At 61.2% G+C, this 21,897-nt stretch overlaps 1 protein-coding gene across 1 annotated transcript in view; it reads right to left on the reverse strand.

Annotated features, from left to right (window-relative positions):
- The window catches only part of LRP1 (LDL receptor related protein 1), a 72,651-nt gene that overhangs the window by 18,361 nt on the left and 32,393 nt on the right, over positions 1–21,897 (reverse strand). Inside the window, exons 16-42 of the mRNA XM_075551436.1 lie at positions 19,345–19,485; positions 19,134–19,259; positions 18,313–18,429; positions 17,857–17,937; positions 16,252–16,419; positions 12,975–13,157; positions 12,385–12,585; positions 11,051–11,296; positions 10,751–10,948; positions 9,590–9,794; positions 9,273–9,437; positions 8,581–8,825; positions 8,297–8,428; positions 7,802–8,029; positions 7,209–7,383; positions 7,027–7,121; positions 6,762–6,911; positions 6,535–6,675; positions 6,297–6,431; positions 4,691–4,822; positions 4,331–4,465; positions 4,055–4,184; positions 3,712–3,838; positions 3,269–3,420; positions 3,057–3,181; positions 2,437–2,814; positions 1,043–1,232 (exon numbers count right to left, since the gene is read on the reverse strand). Of these exons, the coding sequence (XP_075407551.1) occupies positions 1,043–1,232; positions 2,437–2,814; positions 3,057–3,181; positions 3,269–3,420; positions 3,712–3,838; positions 4,055–4,184; positions 4,331–4,465; positions 4,691–4,822; positions 6,297–6,431; positions 6,535–6,675; positions 6,762–6,911; positions 7,027–7,121; positions 7,209–7,383; positions 7,802–8,029; positions 8,297–8,428; positions 8,581–8,825; positions 9,273–9,437; positions 9,590–9,794; positions 10,751–10,948; positions 11,051–11,296; positions 12,385–12,585; positions 12,975–13,157; positions 16,252–16,419; positions 17,857–17,937; positions 18,313–18,429; positions 19,134–19,259; positions 19,345–19,485 (4,501 nt within the window). The remainder of the gene's footprint in view (positions 1–1,042; positions 1,233–2,436; positions 2,815–3,056; positions 3,182–3,268; positions 3,421–3,711; positions 3,839–4,054; positions 4,185–4,330; positions 4,466–4,690; positions 4,823–6,296; positions 6,432–6,534; positions 6,676–6,761; positions 6,912–7,026; positions 7,122–7,208; positions 7,384–7,801; positions 8,030–8,296; positions 8,429–8,580; positions 8,826–9,272; positions 9,438–9,589; positions 9,795–10,750; positions 10,949–11,050; positions 11,297–12,384; positions 12,586–12,974; positions 13,158–16,251; positions 16,420–17,856; positions 17,938–18,312; positions 18,430–19,133; positions 19,260–19,344; positions 19,486–21,897) is intronic.

The raw sequence follows: 21,897 nt of genomic DNA on the forward strand, positions 1-21,897 counted from the left end.
ATTCTCCCAGGCAGCCTGGCTCTTTCTTTCACAGACACAGGCCCCATGACTGCCCGGTCCAGAGGAAAGGAAGCTGGGGGCAGGCGTGAGGGGTTTCTGAGCCACGAATATATCCGGTGTGTCCAGGATGGGGGTGGGAGTGAGGCAGGCGAGGCCCCCCGTGGTGGGTCATGGCCGGCAGTGGGAGAACAGAGAGCTCTTGTGCTGGGTCAGCTGCGCCGGGCTGGGCTCGAGTTACCCCTGGGCGGCATCTGGGCTCGGCACACTCACCGTTTCTATGTGGTTGCCCTTGGGTTTTGTTTGTCTCTGTTTCCTAGTAGAGCTTTTTGAAAACATTCCAAGTGCTGCTGAATCCAGGGGAAAGGAGTTTTGTTCACATGTGGGTCAGGACTGCGAAGGGGTGGGTGGCTTCCCACCCCCACCGAGGGGGCAGGGCGGCTTCAGCCAGAGGGAGGACATAGCAGGCACCGGTTGTGTGTATGGGAGAGTCAGTAGCACCCACCTGGCAAGCACCCCCCAGCTCTTCCTGGCTTGTGCCCTGGTGGGAGCCATTTGCAATGGGCGGGGGGGTGGGTGGGTAAGGGATCGTTTACTGGACTGCCGTTGCCCAGCTTGGTCACCCAGAGCCAGGGCTGGTTTCCCTCCTGATCACCACCCTGCTCCAGCACCCAGCTTCCCATGAGTGGGATCTGCCTCCCCCGCCTGGGGACAGGGCTGGGATCAGCCACACCTTCCACACAATGGTGTGCCCAAGGCTTCTTGAGCCAGAGGTCCTGTGGTGCACATGCCCATTTCCACATAGGTGGGGCATCCTTAGGCACCAAGTAGCATTACTCTCACCTAGCTGAGGGGACTGATGCTCAGAGAGGTCACACAGCACAGAAGGGCCAGGGCCCTAATGAGAGCCTGCCTCTCCTACCCATCCACCCTGGGCCTGGGTCTGTCTGCTGTGCCCCCTTCCAACTCCTCATGCATTGCTCCCGCCACCCACCCTGGGTCCACTTGGCCCGCATCTGTGTCCCCACCAGGGCCCGCTGCTCACTTCTGGCACTCATCCAGCACGAAGGCCCGAGGGTGGTCGTCCCCAGACATGGTGATCACCGTCTCCCGCTCGAAGGCCCCTGGGCGGGTCTGGTCCACGGTGTGGCGGGTGATGGTGGACGTGGTGTAACTCGTCCAGTAGAGGGTGTCCCAGGCACGGTGGTACGCCAGCCCTTCCACAGAGCCCACGTCTGAGGGGGGACAGGGGTGGCAGTGGGTCAGGAGGGCAGGGTGTCGGGGCTGAGGGGGCAGCCGAAGCAGTGTTGACGCCTGCTCCCCAGTACTCTCGCAGCAGGCTGGGAAGGGGCAGTGAGACTTAGAATGTGTTGGGGGAGGGCTGTGACCCCTTCAGTCATCTCTGTACCCCACCAAATCACCGAGGCCCATCTCCCCCACCCAGGCAGGTCTGGCTTTCCGCGCTGGTCACAGGAGTAGAGTTCTGCCAAGCTGCATGGGAACTAGATTTCGGCAAGTTGAATCCCCTTGGGGTGGTTCTGGGGAACAGCCTGCTTGGAGACCCTCCACTGGATGGTTTAACGGAAGCCATCGTAAGCTTGGGATATGGAACTACATGCACAGTGAGCGCCCCCAGCTGGACAGTAGGTCAAGAGAAAAAGACTTGGTGCGTGTGTGTGTGTGTGTGTGTGTGTGTCTCCCTGAACTGGGTGACTGAATCCGTGGGCAGCAAGAGAGGGAGGGGGCAACTGTTGAGGGGTGCCGAGTGGGCTCAGTCTCACAGCGACCTAGCAAGGTGCAGTTGGCCTGCTCCCCGGGGCTCCTGGCGGCCTCTTTAGAACAGGCTGTGGGCTCCCCCACAGAGCAGCGGGGCGGGTTTAAGCTGGCAGCCTTGGGGGCTAGCAGACCAGTGCTTGGCTGTTGTGTGCCACCAGGCAGAGCTGCCAGGCTGTCCCGTGGGTGACGGTGCACACTCTGCATGCCCTGTGCTGAGCTAGGTCCTCGAGAGACTCCTGGACTCGCCTGTCCCTACGGGGATGGGGTGGAGGGAGGCAGGGGGCCAGGCGGGGCATATACGTGACAGCCATCCCCACATCTGGGTTTGAACCCCAGCCTTGTCTGCAGCCTGAGTTTATAACCCGGATATGTGCTGTGTGGGCTGAGAGGCAGAACGACGGACGAGGGAGCCCAAACACTGGAAACCAAACCCATGGTGAGTCCATCCCAGGGCCCAGCAGCCCCCCACCCGGCAGACAGCCGTGTCTTTTTTGCGCAGAGCAGTTTGCCTCCCCCTCTCCCCCTGGAAGGAGGGGGAGGCCGACTCCCACTCCACATGGAGACACCGAGGAAGGGTGCGGTCGCAGGTGGACCTCAACCCCAGGCTGGGGGCCCCCGTGCGCCCCGCCCCCGCCCCCCCCAGCTCAGGGAGCCGGTGCTCACTATCCACGATGGTGGTCCTCCCCGAGCCATCATCATTGATCTGCTGGATGTTCCCAAAGTGGATGTCGCTGAAGAAGATGCGGTTGGGCGTGCCCGGGGAGGTGCCCGCGCGGTAGTCGAAGGCCAGGGCGATGACGTTCTTCATGTGCTCAGGGTCCTCGAAGGGCTGCACAGGCGCGTTGAGGTTGCGCTCGTCCGACAGGTGGATGCTCTTGAGGATGGTGCGCTCTGAGTAGAGCAGGTAGCCGGCGTACTCGCGGCACGAGGCGCCGTCCTCGGCCAGCATCCCGTGCGCGCAGGCGCAGGCCCGCCGCCCGCCGCCCCGGTACAAGCACAGCTGCTGGCACCCACCATTGGCCACGGCACACACGTTGGTGCCTAGAGGGGCGGCGGGGAAAGAGGAGGTGACCGGGAAGCCAAAGCCCTGCCCCCTCTCCTCGAGGCGCCCCGGAATCCCCACTTCAGACAAGCAACACCCCGTGGACAGCCCAGAGTCCCCCAGCCTCTCCTCCCCACGCCCAGGTCTTTGTGGGCCTAGCGTCTCTCACAGCCTCTCTCTCTTGGGGCCCTGGGGAGAGAGCACGCCAAGAGTCCCCTGAACGCCCAGCCCTGGGTTGCACCTTTCTGCCGGTCCCGGTTGAAGACTTTGATGTCCTTGAGCTGGACGCCGATGCCCGTCCGCAGGGGCACGGAGTCCGTGGCGTTGTCTTTGCTGCCTCGCTTGATGGAGCCATTGGCGTGCGTCCTGGGTGAGGGAGGGTGCCTGTGAGAGCCAGCCGGCAGGAGGGGCCCCGGCAGGGCGCGCACCGGCTGCGGCTGTCGGAAGCCTCACCTGTCGCTCCAGTAGATGAACTCCTCGAACACTGACACCGAGAACATGTCCATGTTGTTGCTGGCCAGGACCACCTCGCGGTTTGCACCTGTCTCCAGGTCCATCCGCTCAATCTTGTCTGTCCGGGCGTCGCACCAGTACAGCTTCCCGTCCTGCCAGCCAGTGCACCGCCTCAGCGACAGGCCACGCACCCAAGGTCCCAGTGACTGGGGACATGCCGACCTGTGCCCAGAGCCCTCCGCCAAGCCTTCCCCACTCCCTCCCTCTGCTCTCTTCCTCATGCTCTCTGCCTGAGTGAGGCCCTGTCATCTCTGGGTAGCAGGGTCAAGGTCAGGAGGTCCATGACTCCCCCTGGTCTCAGCCTGTCCACTCTCAAGGGGCGGGGTCCAAGCAAAGGGGGCTTCCGGGGGAAGGGACACTCAGGGCTGGGTCTGTGTCCACACCTCATAGTCCACAGAGATGCCATTTGGCCAGCTGATGCTGACGTTGACCAGTACCACGCGCTCTGTGCCGTCTAGTCGAGACCGTTCGATGCGTGGATACTGGCCCCACTCAGTCCAGAACAAATACCTGGGGAGGTGGGGGCAGGTGGCTCAGGCTCCAGGCCTCCTGGGCAGAGCCTCCCGGGAAGGGCCGCCCTTTCTACCCCCCTGAGCGGCAGCCAAGGATGGACAGGATTGAGCTGGGCTTTGCCACCTCCCAGGGGCCTCTCCTGGACAGGGGAGAGCCTCCCGGGTAGGCTGTGGCCCAGTGCCTGGGTTGTGGCCAGCCTGGCCAGCTCCTCACCCCTTCTCCGGGTGGACAGTAATGGCCCGGGGTTTGTCCAGACCCTGGGAGATGACCACATATCGGAAAGAGCCATTGAGCCGGGCGACCTCGATGACGTCAAATCCCTGGTCTGTCCAGTAGATGTTGCCTGAGGAGGGAGTGACCAGCTGAGGAGGTGGGACGGACAGTGCCCTTGGTCCCTTCTCAGCCTGGCACTCCTAGGGCTCTGCCATTAGCTCCTGATGCGCCCTTTTCCTCAGCACCCTCCTCCCGAGACCACACCCTCTTGCCTACCTGCAATCCAGTCCACTGCGATGCCCTCCACGCGGCCGATGCCATTGGTCACCACATCCTCGCGCCACGTCTGGTCCCGTTTGGCCCGGCTGATGGTGCTTAAGCCCATGTCCACCCAGTAGATGGTATCATTTTCTAGAGGCGGTGGGGGTGGGGACAGACTTGGGGATGTCCACAGGTACCCATGAGCTTGGGTTGCTGGGTGGTTGGGTGGTGTAGGGTGTCCGAAAGCGGAGATGGGGTGGGGGATGGGTCCGTGGTGTCTCCACACCCCCACAAGCCAGCAGCCTCTTGTGGACCTCAGAGCACCCACCCCCACACCCTCTCGTGTCCCACTCCCTCCCGCCCCAGATGGCTCACCTGCATGGAAGTCGATGCCCACGGCCAGAGAGGTGCCCGAGACTGGGACCAGGGCGTCTGACTTGTCGTTGGGATCCAGAGGAATTCCCCGGATGCCCTCGTGCACGGAGTACAGGAGGAAGGAGCCCACACCTGAAGCACAAAGACACTCATTTAGCTCTGCTTCTGCTACCCTCAAACTGCTCTTTCAGGGTCTTCCCCGATTTCTTCCCCAGGGAAGTCCCCGCCCAAGAGGGGAAGCCGCGGGCACACTGGGGAACCCCTGCAAGACCAGAAGCTGCCACTAGAGGACAGCAAAGGCAGCAATCTCTAGTGGCCTGGCCCTTCAGCCCTGGTCAGCGCACAGTCCCGGCACCCCAGAGCCAGGCAGGGAAGTCTGTGGGCAGAGTCTGCACCGCTGTGGGACGAACGGACGGACGGGATGACTCCCAGAGCAGGAGGTCGTGGTGCCCATTGTTGGGTCTGTGCCACACTCTCTCCAACACCTAACCCCCACCCTCCCCCCAGCTCGCTCTCCCAGTCCTTCCAGGAACCTGGCCCTTTCCCCCCCTTTGCCCCTTCCACATGGGCTGCTCAGGCTCTGTGAAGACCCACCCACCCCCGGCACCCATGAGAAGTTTGCGCTGAGAAGTTCCGCGTCCAACCTTGCCAGACCCAGGGCTTCCTTCTGCAGCCCCTACCTACACTCAGCCCAGGACGGACGGGCTTCTGCCTGGTGCAGAGCTCAGAGACGGTGCCCTCTCTGAAGGAGCCTCTCAGGCCTGTTTGCGCCCTCCACCTCCGGGGGCTCTGCTGCCCTGGGACCAGCTGGTAAATCAGCCAGCTAGTTCTCAGGAAAGGCCACTGAGTTTCACCCCTTCTCTGCGGTAGGCTGTACATTGAGCAAGGGCAGTGGTCCCAATGGCTGTCAGTTCCCGTAAAGATGGAAGCTTCTCCTCTGTCCTCTGGGTGTCCCCGGAAGCCCTCTCCAGTCACTGCTGAGAGGGTGCAACCTGCCCCTTCCCCACCCCTGCTATCGCCACTCCCCTGGCCTTGCAAGTCACCTGTCTGGGAGCCACACATCCGAATCCCACATCGCCTATAAGACCCAGTCCACAACACGCCTCTTGCATGGGGCTGGCCCAGCCAGCCTGTCTGCCGGCAACTCAAGCCCACTGCTGTCAAGTCCACTCCATGGTGGGCTGGCAGAGACCCTACAGGCCGGAGTAGGATAGCCCCTAGGGCGTTCCAAGGCTGTAGACCTCTCCGGAAGCAGACTGGCTGGTGGGTTCAATGCTCCAGCCCTTTTGATTAGTAGCCAGTGTTTAACCACTGCCTTGCCAGACCTCCTCCTGGGCTGGATAAGTCTGCCTGCTGCTTAGTCACTCCAGAGTCACTCCCAGGGCCCCTGGTGCTTAAGCACCTCACCACCCACCCCTCCCCGCCTGCGGGGCACAGGGCCTCCCTCAGGTCGGCCCATCTGCTTGAGGCTGCAGAGCTCTGGAGGGCAAGCACAAGACTGGCCCTGCCCCCCCCCCCCCCCCCCCCGGCAGCCCTGGTTCAGTGGAGGCCCACCCACGAGGCGTGAAGCAATGGGCGGGCAGAGGGAGGGTCAGGGGGCACGTACCCTCACAGGCCTGCTGGCCACTTCGGAGGCTGTAGCCGGCCGTGCACATGCAGGAGCGGGTCGTCTCAGACGTGGGCAGGCAGAGCTGGGAGCAGTCGCCGTTGCTGATGCTGCAGGGGTTGGTGCCCTCGTGGTCTGGGTGGGCGGGCAGGAGAGGGATGGGTCAGGTCCACTTCTTTCTGGGCTTGCTCCACGCCACCCCCTCCGCCCCCTGATCCTTGGTCCCCCGGCTGCTCACCCAGCTGGGTGCTCTCGTCGTAGACCTTCATGTGCATCACCAGGGTGGTGCTGTTCCTCAGGACCACGGCGCCCGAGCCGTCTGCCTTGTTGCATGTACCCATCTTCTCCGACACCTGATCCGCCCACCACAGCTTGTCCCCTGGGGAGGCGGGAGAGGATGAGGCTCTTGGGCAGGTCCCCCCACCAACAGGTCTGCCCCCTGCTGCCCCACCCAGCGGCCCTCACCCATGATGGCCAGGGCGGTGGCCTTGCCCAGCTGGCTGCGCATGGCATCCAGGATCTCCAGCTCACTGCCGTCCAGGTTACAGCGGTTGATCGTGTGGTTGCCGGCGCTGACCCAGTAGAGCTTGCTTTCGGGGAAGTCGATTGCCAGGCCTGGAAGAGGGGGAGTCACTGCTAGGGGCGCTGGACAGATCTGGGGGTGGGAGCCTGACCACGTGGTCTCAGAGCCCGGGAATGGCTGCAGGGCAGGCGGGGGGCACTCTCGTACCCACAGGGCCCTTCTGGCCACTGAAGAGCAGGGTGCGGTTGCTGCCGTCCATGTTGGCCATGCTGATGTTATCACCGTCGGTCCAGTAGAGCTTCCTGGGGGCGGGGGAGGGTCAGAGTCCTCTTCTCCCTCAGCCCACAGCCTTCTCCTCCCCGTCACGAGCCCTGCCCGACCCAACTGACCCGCGCAGGGGGTGCACCACCAGGCTGTGGGGCTGCTCCAGGCCCTGGACCACGGCGTTCTTGAAGGACCCGTCCAGCCGGGCCACGTTGATCTGCTTCTTGTTGGTGTCGTAGCTCGTCCAGAACAGGTTGCGTGACACCCAGTCCACGGCCAGCCCGTGGGCATTTGGCAAGTCTGGGGGGCACAAGGGGGAGCCGGGTGGTTGGGTGCTATCTGGCTCAGAGCAGGGGTGGGGAACATCTGGCCCGAGAGTCTATAAGGCCCGTGAAATGATCATTACCAGCTAACATCACTAAAGAGAAGCGGTACCAGCTGGCACACTGGGGTGCATTAATTAGCTATTTGACCAAATGTAGCAAGCTGTTATCTGAGGGCTCACACGGTTGTAAGGCACGAAAGTGATGTGACATGTATCTAAATGGCCCTTGGCAGAAGAAAGGTCCCCTACTCATGGCTCAGAAGCTGGGAGTCTAGGGGTGGAAGCCCAGCCCTATTTGTGGGGGAACCCTGTGAGAATAAAAGATCAGGGGTCCTGTGAGGCCAAAGGCTTTGGGGAGGAGCGGCAGGCCTGAGCACTAGTGTGGGGCCAGACCTGCCGAGACGACCGTCTCCACCCCAGTGCCGTTGATGAAGGCTCTCTTGATGGCCTGCGTGCGCACGTCGGACCAGTACACACGCTGCTCGCGCGCGTCGTAGTCGAGCACGGTGACGTTGTCAATGTCGGGCACGGTGAAGGAGATGATGTAGTTGTAGTATGGGGCGTCCAGGTCCACGCCCCGGATCTCCATCTGACGCGCGTACAGCAGGAACTTCTTAAACTCTGTGGGGCACAGCGCAGGTCACGGGGGCAGTTCCCTGTCTCTGTGTTTGCCACCCACCCAGATTACGGCTCCCTCCTCCTGGTTCTGTTTGTCGCCAACCCCTGGCCATCAAGAAGTCCCCACCTTATACATGACCACCTCCATCTGGATCCTGGCTACCTGCAGTTTCAGCTGGGAACCCGGGACCCCCTCACCCCATAGCCTGGTCCCCACCATCCCCAGTCTCGGCACCCCCCCCTTGGCTGCAGGTCGGGCAGCCTCCCTACCGTAGCAGGTCCTGTTGTCCTTGTGCAGCTTCATGAGGTGGGGACAGGCACAGGACACGGTCCGGTTGTAGTTGATGAGACACAGGTGGGAGCAGGGGCCCCGGCCCCCATTGGCCTCACAGGGATTGGGAGCTGGGCACCAGGGAGGGGGCAGAGAGCAAGGCATCCCGTGACTACTCAGTGACCTTTCTCATGGGGCCCACCACCCTGTCCCCACCTGTCCCAGCACCCTGTGCTGCTAGCACCCCGCCCTCACCAGCCTGTGCACCCCAGGGGCCCCTTACCCATGGGCTGCCGGGAGGGGTGGTACACTTGCAGGTCGAAGGGCTGGGTGTTGGTCCTCTGCACCACGGTGACGTTGTGGCCGGTCCACTTGTTGGCCTTGGCCAGAGTGTTTGTCCGCCAGTCTGTCCAGTACACCTCCCCCCCGTACAGCGTCACTGCAAACGGGTGTGACAGGAACTCGTGTCCCCGGAGCACCTCCATGTGGCCGGAGCCGTCGTAACACGCCGAGTAAATGGCATCTGACCTGGGAGCGTGGTCGGGCAGAGTGAGGGGGCGGCCTGGGCATGCAACCTGTGAGCACCTCGCCCGGGGTGAGGGCGGCGCTGGACCTGGCCCCCAGCTCTCCCAGCCTCAGCACGGCCAAGCCTGCCCCCCTACTCGACCCTGTAGGCCAGATTGCCTGGGAGAACCCAGCTGGTCATAGACCCCAACGCCCAGCACTGGAAGCAGTTGGCACCCTTCTAGAGAGACGACCCAAGAGAGCCTTTCCTACCCTGGGGCAGACACAGTCCCATACCTCTGACTGGAGATCAGAGGGCACTGGGGCCCTCGCCGACTCTCCAACTTCGGTGAGCTCAGGCAACAGCTCTGCTTTCGCCTGCTTCCACCCAACTCTTCCTGGGATGCCCCTCTCCCCCTGAGCCTTTGGCCACCCCTGCCCTGGCAGGGCCCTGGGAGCGGGGGGGCTGACCTAGCATCGATCCAGAGGATGCGCTTCTCCAGGTAGTCCACGGTGAGCCCATTGGGCCAGCCCCCCGAACCAGTCTCCCGATGGATGGTGCGGCGCCCGGCCCCGCTCATGGAGGCAGCCTCGATGCGGGGCAGGCTGGCATCCCAATCTGTCCAAAACAGGATCCTGGGGGGGGTGGGGATGGGGGTGTCAGGAGGGCCATGTTGGGGAGCTGGGGAAGGTCTAGGGGAGGAGCCCGGGCAAGGGGCAGGAGGTGGGTGGACAACCCTGAAGGAGACAGTGGCCAGGCCAAGTGGGCTACTGGGAGCATCACTCACCCATCCCTGGGGTCCAGCGCAATCGCCCTTGGGTGCTCAATGTCACCAGCCAGCAGGGTGGTCCGAAGGGTCCCATCCAGCTTGGCCACCTCAATTTGGTCCAGGTTACTCTCCACCCAGTAGATGTTGCCCGCAATCCAGTCCACAGCCAGGCCCTCAGGTGTGGCTAGCCCGTACTGAATCACCACCTCAAAGCTGGTCAGGGCTGGCGGGGAGAGGAGGGTGGGAGGTTACAGTGCTGGGCTGAGGTGGAATGGGCGTGCTATGATCTCAGGCCCTTGATGACCTACTGTCAACCCCAGCACCCCTGCTGGTGTCTCTCATGTGCCCCAGATCGCCTTTGTTCTGGCCTGGCCTCCCCGGTCCCTCGTCCAGAAGCTGAGGAGGCAAGGCACTGCCTGGTTGGCTTTCGGCTCTCTGAAGGGCTGACAGACCCATAGAGAAAAGAGGCCAGGGTCGAGGGGCACATATCTAGACCACTCTAAGGAGGGCAGAGCTTTCTAGAAGTCACTCCAGAGTGTCCTTCTGTCCGTGTGAATCTCTGCCCTGTGAGTTAAACGGCAGCGAGGTCTGCCTGGCCTGTTGGCTAAGGGAGCCTCACCCTGTGGCCCCTGCCTTCCTCACTCTGTTCCCTGTCCTGACTGATGGCCCTTCCTACCCCCCCCACCCCCCCGTCACATTCCACGTCTCCTTTCTCTCTGCTACAACCCGATGTCGCCCCACGGGAACCTATGCCCCTTTGGGCCTCTTTTGATCATGGCTGCCCCTCCCCTCCGCACCCTCAGTGTATACAGGAGGTGCTCAGATAGATACGTGATGAACTGAGCAGTCTGTGACAGGGCAGCCTGCTTTGGGGCAGGAGAGCAGGTCTGGGTACACCCCCCCTCCCACAGTGGTGCTTCCTTTCAAGCCGGCAGTCAGACGTAAGGTTTGGGGAGCAGAGTGCCAGGCTGCTCCTAGGAGAGGCTGATCATCTGGTTAATTATCAGGCTGGCAGCTCTGCTGACGATAATTATGGGGCGCCAGGCTCGGAGACCCACAGCAAAATCTAACCCAATTAACGAGAGGTCGGTGTGGGGGAGGCTGCAGGGACTGGGCCGGTCGCTGAGTGCCTGGTCTCCCCACCCCGGTCTGTGGGTGCTGGCCCGGGCAGGCGGTCACCTCCATTGTCCAGCAGCTTCCCGCGGTAGATCTTGTCCTCCACCACGTCGGTCCAGTAGAGGGCACTCTGGCTGAGGTGGAAGTCCAGGGCAATGGTGTTGCGTAGACCGGGCACCAGGACGCTGTAGTCCCCTTTGTGGAGGTCGATGCGGCGGATCTCATGGCGGTTGGAGAAGATGATGAAGGGCTTGAAGGGGTCTGGGGTGGGGGACAGGAGGGGGACAGGTCAGCCAGGGGCCTGCCATGCCCCTGCGTGTTCTCTGTCCAGGCAAGCTCTCCAGGCCCAGCCCAGCACCTCACCCAGGCTGCGGCAGCTCTCCCCGTCGGGCTCCAGAATCCAGCCCTCGTAGCAGGAGCACTTGACACTGAACTTGCTCTGGTCACACTTCTGGCTGCACTTGAGGTGCTTGGCACAGTAGCTCTGGATCTGGCAGGTGTGGTTGTCGGGGCTCAGCTCCATGCCCAGAGGGCATGAACACACAATGCCTTCGCCAGGTGCCACCGAGCAGTTGTGACTGCAGCCGCCGTTATTCAGGGAGCACTGGTCTGGAGGGGCGGGGAGGGGGGAGAGACAGGCCTGACTTTAAGATCCAGGAAGTGGTGGTGGACCCCGGGTGCGGGCAGCTGAGTCAGAACTCTGGCACCTGGCCCTCAGCCTCAGCTCCACTCTTTGCCAAGCTTCCTGCCCTCCCCAGCTGAACACAGCAACAAACAAACCCAAACGCACTGCCATCAAGTGATTCCGACTCACAGCGACCCCAGAGGACGGCAGGGCGCTGCCCTTGGGTTTCCCAGGCGTTAACTCTTTACAGGAGTAGAAACCTCGTCTTGCACCCGAGGAGCAGCTGGTGGTTTTGAACTGCTGCTCTTGCACTGGGGTCCCAGCACCTGCCCCGTAGGACCACTCCTTCCCTCCCTCCAGGAGCACCGCCTGGATCAAAGGTGCCTCGCTCCTCGGTCCCCACTTCCTGCCCCCTGCTTGGCCCATGGTATAGGCCCAGGTCTGGGCCCAGTCTCCTGGGACCTCTTCTGATTGGGCTGGGAGCAAGGCCCGGCTGGGGTGGGGAATGTGTTCTCAGACACACCCTGGAATCTGCTAGTCTGCCTGGTGACCTATCAGCGGTTCTCCCAGGCCGGTCCCAGTCCGCCTGTCTCCCCTCCTTCGAAGGGACCTGTTGATGTGCTGCCTGGGCTCGCTCCGTGTCCCCAAGACACGCCCGTGGTCCCCGCAGCCCCATGAGCCTGGCTGCTGTGGATCTTGAAGGCACACCTGACTGCCAGGCCTTGCCCTGCTGCTCATTCTGCTATCCTTGGGAACCCAGTTAAGTCCCCGCCTCCTCCGGGAAGACAGCCCCAACTGCATCGACACCCAGCCCGGTGCCCCCATCTCGGGAGCCACCCCATCACTGCTCTGTGGTCTGAGTCGGGGTAAGGGTATGTGCCTCCGGTGCTTCGGGAGTGGTGTGACTTTGGACCGGCTGTTTCACCTCTCTGAGCCTTCGTCCTCTCCAGAGGGTAAAGGGGCTGCCCTGCCGGGTGCTGCCCAGCACGGTGTCTAGACCAGGGCATCCTGGCGGTCACTGTCCTGGGTGCTGCTTCCCGGCCTGCCCAGCTCCCGCCCCCGGGGGCCTCACCGCAGAGCTCGCCCTCGTCCGAGCTGTCCTCGCAGTCGTCCTTGCCGTCGCATAGCTTGTCAGGGGGCAGGCAGACCGAGGTGTTGTTGGCACAGGGGTGTGAGGGCGGCCTGCAGGCCAGGGACTCGCAGTTCTCCTCGTCCGAGTTATCCTCGCAGTCGCTGTCACCGTCACACACCCACGCTTTGCTGATGCAGCGCGCTGAGGGAGGAGGGACGGACGAGCGCGGTATGAGAGGCCCGGCCTGGGCAGGGAGCTCCCCCCACCTTCCTCCCCACCCCCAGCAGGCTTCTTGAGCTCGCCCCGACTGCACGGCCTGGGGGGTCCGCTAGCACCTCGGGCCCTGATGCCGTCACATTCACAGAGGTAAACAGCGTAGGCAGGAGTCTGCAGGAGGGGCTGCAGCTCAGCTCTGGTGAGGGTTGGGTTCCCAGGGTCTGCCGGGACGGCCCTGGCCCCTTCTCGGTGCCCAGCCCATGCACCCTAGACACAGATGTGCTCTGCGCTGCTGGCTGCCTCCCACGGTGTCCCCTCTGACCGCCTGCAGCATTCCCTCCCTGGTCAGCTTCCTGCCCTGTCCTCCTTTTTACCAGAGTCCTTGCAGCCAAACTTGACATTGGGGTCGCAGACGTGGGTGACCCCCTCGCAGCTCTTCTCGTCACTGGAGTCCATGCAGTCAGTGTCCCCGTCACAGCGCCACCGCAGGGGGATGCACAGCCCGTCCAGGCGGCACTGGAACTCATCCGCGTGGCAGCCGCCGGGCGGCCTGGTGGCTGCAGGCGACAGGGAGACATCAGCTCATCTCGCCCAAGCGGCACACAGCCTGTCTCTGACTGAGGCAGGGGCGAGCAGTTGAAGCCTGCTGCCACCCCTGGAGGCACCTGGCAGCAGGGTCCCACCCCCAAGTCTGTCATTTGCAGCGGCCTTTGCACTGACGCTGGCGCAGTTAGGTATGGTTTTCATCTGCCGTCAATTTGTATATAATATACCGCATGCCTTTCTGTGCCGGAAACAAACCACCTCCAGAGACACTACAGCATCTTTAACATCATCATCATCGACTGTCATCAAGTGGATGCTGACTCACAGCGACCCTACAGGACAGAGTAGAACTGCCCCTGTGGGTTTCCCAGACTGTCACTCTCACAGAGAAGGCTGGCGGTTTCGAACCGCTAACCTTGCAGTTCACAAACCACGCCACCTGGGCTTCCTTCCATAATAATGCAGCTAGAATGGTGTTTCGGTGCGTGTCTCAGGGCAGCACCAGTCCTACAGTATAAGACTCTACACAATACAGTGTAACACCAGTCCTGCTGGGCAGGGCCGCCCTATGGCTTTGTGCTGCCATCCTTGATCTGCAGCTCCGGTATGGAAGAGAGCGGGTTCGATGGGGGCTGCCTGTGCTAGTCGGGGCTGGTACCCCTTCAAGGACCCCGGGATCCTTTCACTCAGCCTCCCTGTTCGGTTTCACACGGGAACTCCTCCCTGCTAAATAACAAGCTAGGCCAGAGCTTGCCTGCCCCGTCGCCATCCAGCATCCTTTCACCTCCTAAGAAACACAAGCACTGGTTGAGCCCCGTGCACCGGGGACTATTCCAGAGGCCAGCAGTGACTAAGACCAAGTCTCCACCTTGATTCTAGTGGGGTCACTCAGTGCCACCAAATCTATTTTGTCTCAGAGTGGCCCTATAGGGACAGGGTAAAACTGCCCCTGTGGACTTCCTGGATGGTAGGTAACTCTTTACGGGAGTAGGAAGTCTCATCTTTCTCCCTGGGAGCATCTGCTGGTTTCGAACTGCTGACAATGAGGTTAGCAGCTCAATGATACAGCCACTGTGCTGACAGGGCTCCTTCCAGTGGGAAGAGGATGGAAGGAAGGGGGAACTGATCACGATGATCAACACAGAACCACACATCCCCCACCAGGGGGACGGACAACAGACACTGTGGGGGAAGGGAGACAGTGGTTGGTGTAAGATATGAAAATAATGATGATTTATAATTTATCAAGGAGTCAAGAGGATTGGGGCGGAAGAGAAACTTATATCAAGGACTCAATAGATAGTAAATGTTTAGAAAATGATGATGACAACTTATGTACAAATACGCTCGATACAATTGATGTGTGGGTTGTTATAAAAGCTGTAAGCACGCCAATAAAATTATTTTTAATAATAATAATAAAGATAGCAGATCCTGAATATACTTGTAGGTGCTGACAAATGCTACTGAGAAAAGCCAGGAAAAGGCTGTGGGGAGGTGGTGTTAATACTCAGATAAGAGGTCTGGGAAGGCCTCAGGCCGTGACCTCCCCGTCCTTTCTGGTGAGTGCCTGACTCAGTAAGCTGCTCCACGTGACCTGCCTAGGAGCCTGGGTGTCACCCCAGTGGGCGAGACATGCTGTGCTATCCCTGAGGTTGCTGGCTCAGACACCCCAGCCACTCCCTATGAGAAAGATGAGGCCGTCTGCCCTGCGAAGGTTCACAGGCTTAGGGACAAGCAAGGTTACCACGAGTTGATGTGGACTTGGCAGTGGGTTTGGGTTTAATCTTCCTAGGCATGCTCTACCCTCATCCAATGCCTCCTGACTTTCCTGCCTCTGGGCTCCTATCTTCCCAAAGCATCCCCTACATCCCAATGCCTGCTGGCCTCCAATCCCAGAGTGTCTTTGCCGAAACTGCCACTTGGGTCCTTACCCCCACCTTCCAGGACCCTAGCCCCCGACTGTTCCCACATGAGACCATCCTCCAATCCGCCTGCAGGCCTGCTCGGCCACCTTCTCAAGTAGCTATCAGTCTGAGGACCCTCGCTCCTGCCCGAGTACCTGGTCTAATCCCTCATCGGGCCCAGCTTAAAGCCCATCTCTCTTCCTGAATGTCCCAGAACGCTCCGGCTCCTGGCCACAGTTAACAGTTGCTCCCTGCTCCCTCTGCAGGTCCCTCCCGTAGCTCTCCCCACTCCTGGAGGAGGAATGGAGGTGCCCAGGTTTGCCCCGAAGGGAGGGGAAGGGCGGGAAGTTCTTCCCACCACACTGCACGGCACACAGGCACCATCACCAGTCCCTGCTCAGAGTGGGCCTCGGCAGGGCCACTGTCACTGTTTGCTGAGCCTCAGCGACCTCCCTCTGGGGCTGGGCTCACAGTGAGTGCTGCATGCTATTCCGCACCCCCCCCCCACGCACACACTGTGCACCTCAATTCCAAAGGGCAGAAAGGGTAAACGGGTGACCTCTAGGTCAAACGAGGCCCACAGAAAGATGTTAGGCTGCCGTTTTCATCATTTTAAAATCAGCTGTCGGTGTCTAAACATGGATAGAATTCATCAAAGGATCTGCACTGCTGACCCCACTTTTAGCCAGCCACCCCTGGGTCTGCAGTCCTCCTTGGTGACAAGCGGCCAGAGCTGAGAAACCAAACGTCCCCCAGACAGGGTCTGTGCTGAGTGACTCAGCCCCCACTGGTCCCCTGGCTGGCCCCACCCTCCTCCGTGCTCAGACCTGGGGGCTTGGGCCTCGGCTCACGCTCACCACCTGCTAGCATCCTGCTCTCAGGCTGCTGGTCACCAAACCCAGGCGGGCTCACTGAGGCCCCACGAAGGCGATGAGCTGGCTGCTGTCCTCACCCCCCTCTGCAGGTGACACTCACAGAGGCTCCTGAAGCTGAAGGTGCATGCTCGTGGCCGCCCACATAGCCAGCTGCGAAGCTGGAGCTGGAGCCCAAGGCCACAGAGCCCACCACCCTGACCGCGCGGGGCTGTGATTGTTGGCAACCCCCCCTCCCACAGGACTGCGGCCTCTGGAAGCAGGGCAGCTACCACTGCGTCCGTTCCTCTGGTTCCCAGATGGGGACCCCTGGCCCGAGCGCCCACCCTGGTTGGTGCAGTTGGCGTGCGTCTCGTCGCTGTAGTCCCCGCAGTCGTTGTCCCCGTCGCAGGTCCAGTGCTCGGGGATGCAGCGCCCGCTGTTACACTTGAACTGGGTGTTCGAGCAGGAGTGGCTGCAGCCGGCCTCGTCGCTGTTGTCCCCGCAGTCGTTGTCTGAAGGGCAGGGAGAAGCAGAGGGGAGGGGGAGGCGGCTCAGCTGAGTGGCCTGTGACCCTGGCTTAGCTTAGGGCCCCCACACGGACTGCCCATCTCCACCCCAAACCCCCGCTGAGAAAATAACAAACAGAAAAGACACAGAAACTGCATAGACTGCAACATGCACCATGGCCCATGGGGCGGATGGGGGAGACGGGGCCAGGGGGCTTCCAGGGGACCCTCCCTGAGTCAGTCTGCAGAGGCCAGGGAGCTGGCACCCAGGAAACATTGCTTTCCCTGTCTAGGCAGGGGTGGGAGCAGGGGTGAGCTGGCTTCTGGGCAAGGCAGGGACCTCTCTCTAGTGTCAGAGGGGAAGCCACAGTGAGGGCCTCTTTTCTCTGGGTCACCCTGCACTGGGGCTCTGGGGGCTGTCTGCTCCTACTGCCTGAGCCCTGAGAGGCTGGGCCGGCAGCTGGGGAGGCCAGGGCTACTTCTGGACTAACTGGGTCTGAAGCGGACTGCTTTCTGGACTTGGGCTGGGGCCACCCATTGGTGCCCCATCACTGATGGGATACCCGCTAAGGCTGTGCTCAGCTGTCTCCGTGGGGTACACCTGACCTCTCCCCAACAGACTGTGCTTCTTCCCTGAATGAACGGATGCTTCCTCCCGGCATCCTGGTCTCCTCATCCTGCCTATCTGCCATCTTCCTTCTGCACATTCTCCCACCCACTGCTTTCTCCCTCCCTGGCCCCCCTCTCTGCTCCTCGCAGGTGGGCGGGGCAGCCTGGGCTCTGGGTGATGGTGCATGTGCTTCTATGCACTGACCGGCAGGCTCAGGACAGGTCTGTTCGTCAGAGCCGTCCCCACAATCCTTCTCTGAAACACAGAAACCGCCGGGGCGACCATTGGCACGCAGACAAGGCAGGGACAGTGGGACACCGTGGTGCTGGCCCACAGCATCCTCTCACCCTCCAGCCGTGGCTCGGACCACGGCCACAACACATGACAACACAACACCAGATCCAGTTCAGGACGGCACTTGGAAACCACTGGCCCACACGCTTGCAAGCGCAGCGACCCCCGTGTGGGGCTGCCAGCATCTGGTCCCTGCTGGCTGCTAGGTGGGCCCCTTCTTGGGGACTCTAGGAGGTGGGGCTGTGGGCCCAGTCTCACTCTGCTCTGCCCCAACTCTCCCAGCCCACCTGCCCCTGCTCTGGGGCCCTGCAGGGATGGCAGACGAGCATGGCCAGGTGGGAAGGGCCGCTGGACTCCCTTCAGTCCATCTGAGCTCCCCCAGGGCATGTCTGGCTCCTCTTCTTCTCTCTCAGGCAACATAGAGGCTTCACTGTACGTGCGGTGAGGTGGCGGGGGGGCATAGCTGGGCTCCACAGCCTCCCTCCCACCAGGGCCTGGAGACAGCTTCTGGCTGTCTTCACACTCAGGCAGGTTCTCACCATTGTCACACCGCCAGTTGATGTTGATACACCTGCCGTTGTTGCACGTGAACTGAGTCAGCGGGAAGCAGGTGGGATAGGCTGTTGGGGGCGAAAGAAAGGAGCTGTCAGGACCACACCGGGCAGCATGCGGGGAGCCGGGCTCCGCCTGGACCCTGGTGCATGCACACCCATCCGTTAGCATCCCGATGTCAAGCTGCTGGTCACCAAACCACAGAGCGGGCTTGGGGCTTCTCCTGACTATCCCACTGAGGCCGCCTATCCAGACTGTGAGCTGGCCGCGGCCCTCGCCCCCTTTGCAGGGGAACCTTACAGAGGCTCTGGGAGCTGAAAGAGCTACCCAAGCAGGTAATGCTGCAGGGGCCTTTCCGGCAACCCTGTTGCCTGGGTGTGTTCCCACAGGTTCCCCCTCCAGCCTGGTCTTCCTGCCGCCCACCACATGAGGCAGACTCTTACCACATGAGGCAGACTCATCGGAGCGGTCCCCGCAGTCATCGTCCAGGTCACATGTCCAGGAGATAGGGATGCAGCGGCCGCTGGCGCAGGAAAACTGGTTGGGTGGGCAGGTGCGAGCTGGGGACGGAGGGGCAGCCAGGCTGTGATTCTCAGAGATTCGTGGTTCTGTGTCCTCCTCTCCCTTGCTTGTTCCTCTCTGCCTGTCTGGTGGGTGGCCTCTATTCTCCCTCACCAGAGAGCCTCCAAGGAGAGGCGCCCCCCTTTTTTGGTAAACATTTTATTTGTACTTAAAATAAATCGTTTTACTGGGTGCCCTTACAGCTCTTACCACAATCCATACATCCATTCATTGTGTAAAGCACATTTGTACATATGTTGTCATCATCATTAGAAAACATTTCCTCTGTACTTGAGCCCTTGGTATGTGCTCATTTTCCCTCCCTTCCCCATCCTCCCTCTGTATTATTGTTTTCATACCTTACACTGTCTGCCGTCTCCCTTCACCCACTTTTCTGTTGTCTGTGCCCCTGGGAGGGGGTTATATGTAGATCATTGTGATTGGTTCCTTCTGTCTCCCCCCACCTTCCCCTTCCCCTCCTGGCATCACTACTCTCATTATTGGTCCTGAGGGGTCTATCTGTCCTGGAGCCAGGAGAGCTGTCTTTCCACACCCTCACTGTGAGTCCAGGCCTGGGACTGGCCCTTCTCGATGTTCCTCAGCTCCCCTTCGCCCTTGGTGCCCTGAGCTTGCTCTCTCTCCCTCTCTCCTCCCCATGCTCCTGGGACCCCCTCCCTGCCCGCCCGCCTGCCTGGGTGGCTACCTGAGCAGGTGGCGTTGGATTCATCCTCACTGCTCCCGCAGTCGTTGTCCCCGTCACACAGCCAGCGGTTGGGGATGCACCGGTTGTTCTCGCACTTGAACCGGTCTGAAGGGCAGGTGTGCTGATCTGAGGAGGGGCGGGTCTAGGTCAAGGAGAGCGCGGTCGGGCCCCCTGCCCGGTGTGTCATGGGGCGGGGGGGGGGGCGACTTACGGCAGAGGGCAGGGGCCTCGTCACTGTTGTCCAAGCAGTCATTGTCCCCGTCGCACTTCCAGCGCTCCTGGATGCAGCGGCTGTTGGCGCAGGCGAACTCACCCGGCTGGCACTGGGGCGGGGGCACGTAGGACGGGTTCGCTGTGGGCACCACAGAGGATGGGGAGGGGGGTGGAGTCAGAGCCAGGACACGGCTCCATCACCCCGTATTGTTGTTACCGAGCTGACCTCTCTGGAGCCTCCCTTGGTTCTTGGGAGACGTATCTGTGACCCCCAAGGACCCACCCTGACGCCTGGCTTCTTTCTTTCACAGAAGCATCCCCTCTGCATGAGAGAGGGGCCCCGGTGCTCTGCAGGCACCCGGTCCGTCCCCCAACATCATGCCCGTGGCAACCTGTCTGCCAGGCAGCAGCAGCACAGTTAGGTCCGCAGCATCCGCCCAGGACACCTCCCCACCGCACTTCCCCTTAGAGGCCTGCCTGCCCCGTAGTCCCTGGGTCTCCACACTCCACATTGACGGACATTGACGTTGACGTTAGCAGACTGGCTGCAGCTGTTGTTCCCCCTATTCTGATTCATAGTGGCCTCGAGACTACAGCACAACTGCCCCAGGGCTCCCAGGGCTGGGTCCCTGACGAAGACCACCAGCCATTCCTCCAGGCGGCCTGGGGCCAGCAGAAGAGAGCTCACCACTGAGCCACTGGGGCTCCGGTCTCAGCTGATACCAACCTCCCACTGCGGGCCCGGCCACTCGCCATCGCTGCTGCTGCTGCTGTTGAACCATTGGGCCATTTGAATGTTCTGCTTTTCTTGTAACGTAACGCGTCCTCTTGCTGACTAAGGACATGTACACTGTGGGCTGGGACTCCAACACGGGGTAGTGGTGGTTTTCCTGATAGCTTTATTGCCCTCACAAATCCTTGTACGAACCAGCAAGCCTGCAGTGTGCAGGCCTCCAGCATTCCCGGGGCCGCTGGTAACCTGGACCTGTTTCCACAGTCGCCTCTTCTCCTTGTCTCGTGGCACCTTTGGGAATGTGCCTGGTGGCGCTGCAATAGTGGGCACGGGGGTCCTTGCTAGTGCTGGTAGGCAAAAGCTGGCTGTGAGTTCTGGGTGCGTTGAAGGCACCGCACCTTCTGGCAGTGTAAGCCCCTTGGCCTGGTGACTCCTTCATGTCCCGGTGGTTTCTCTGCAGAGCCGGCTCCAACAGAGCTGGCTCTAGTCACCCTCTGTTCCCACGCCTTCTTTGCTCTTTCCTGTCCAAATAACACTTGGTTTTCCCCTGCACCGACTTTGGACAGAGGGACTTCCCATTTTCCCACTTTCTGTGTTTTTGTGTGATCGTGTTGGGAAGCGCTTCAGCTCGGGGCTGCCCCTCTCCATCCATCCTTCCAACCTTCGTCCTTCCAACCCACGGGCAGACAGGCAGGCCCTGCTCCCTGTGGAGTCTCCTCCTCTTCCCTTTTCAGCCACCTCAATCATCTTTTCCTAGCAGGACGCCAAGTAGGGTAGAGCGTGGCCTTCAGACCAATCATCTTCTTTCGCCTTCATCTTCTTTCATCTTCTTCCCGAGCCTCCAGACCACTTCCTTCCTTTCTTCTTTTCCTCACAGCAATCCAAACGAGACCCGAAGTGTTTACAGGGAGCCTGTGTGCTCGTTGTGAGGGCCAGTGACGGCAGCAACACCACAGGATGGACGCAGTCTCTGGGGCACGGTGGGCCACTTGGCTTTCTGGTCCCTGAAAATCCTGAGCTGACATCAAGCCACCTGAGATAGGAAGCTCTCCGTTTGCTCCTGGATGGTTTGAAGCACTTGGCTCGAAGTAACCCACTCCCATATCATCCCTAATTTTTAGTGCTCTCAGCACCCAGAAGAGGAGCCCTCCAGGACCCTGGACCCCAGCTCCTGGCCCTCACCACTCCCCAAGTTCTAGCCCTCTGCCTGCCCTCCATCGCTCGCCCTTAGGGGCCCCACTGTCCCCCTTTGAGCTCCGTGACTGCACTCTAAGGAAGCCATCCGTCCAGGATACGGGCAGCCATGAGTCCGGAAAATGGCACAGGGGGCAGGGAAGCAGCCCTCGCTGAGCCAGACTTCCGGGGTTCAAGTCCCTGAGCTGCTTTTGGGCCTCCACGTTTTCCTCGGTAAAGTGATGGAAAGACTTCCCGACAGGGTTGCCACAGGAAGTAAATGAAGTTCCTGCCCAGGAAGTGCCAGGGACAGCACCCAGCACAGTCTGTGTGTGATTAGAACAGACGCCGGGAACAACCCAGGTGCCCACCCACGGAGAGAGGGTGGGGTAGACTCCCAAGCGTTCATCAAACGAACTCTATTTCAGTCTTCAAAATGCCACCTGTGCCCCCGTGCAGGAGGCAGGATGGCCGGTGTGGCCTGGTCTCTTCCAGGCAGGATGAGCCGCACAGACCGAGGTCAGCAAGGCTGCTCCCCAAACCAAGAGCAGGGGCTACACCTGGATTTCCACATACTAGGGGGCTACAAAAGGCTATGGGGAAACCCCACTCTCTTCTCAGTTTCGTTTTTCCACGAAAGGGGTG

The sequence above is a fragment of the Tenrec ecaudatus genome, chromosome 6 (genome assembly GCF_050624435.1).
Source record: "Tenrec ecaudatus isolate mTenEca1 chromosome 6, mTenEca1.hap1, whole genome shotgun sequence".
Lineage (NCBI taxonomy): Eukaryota > Metazoa > Chordata > Mammalia > Afrosoricida > Tenrecidae > Tenrec > Tenrec ecaudatus.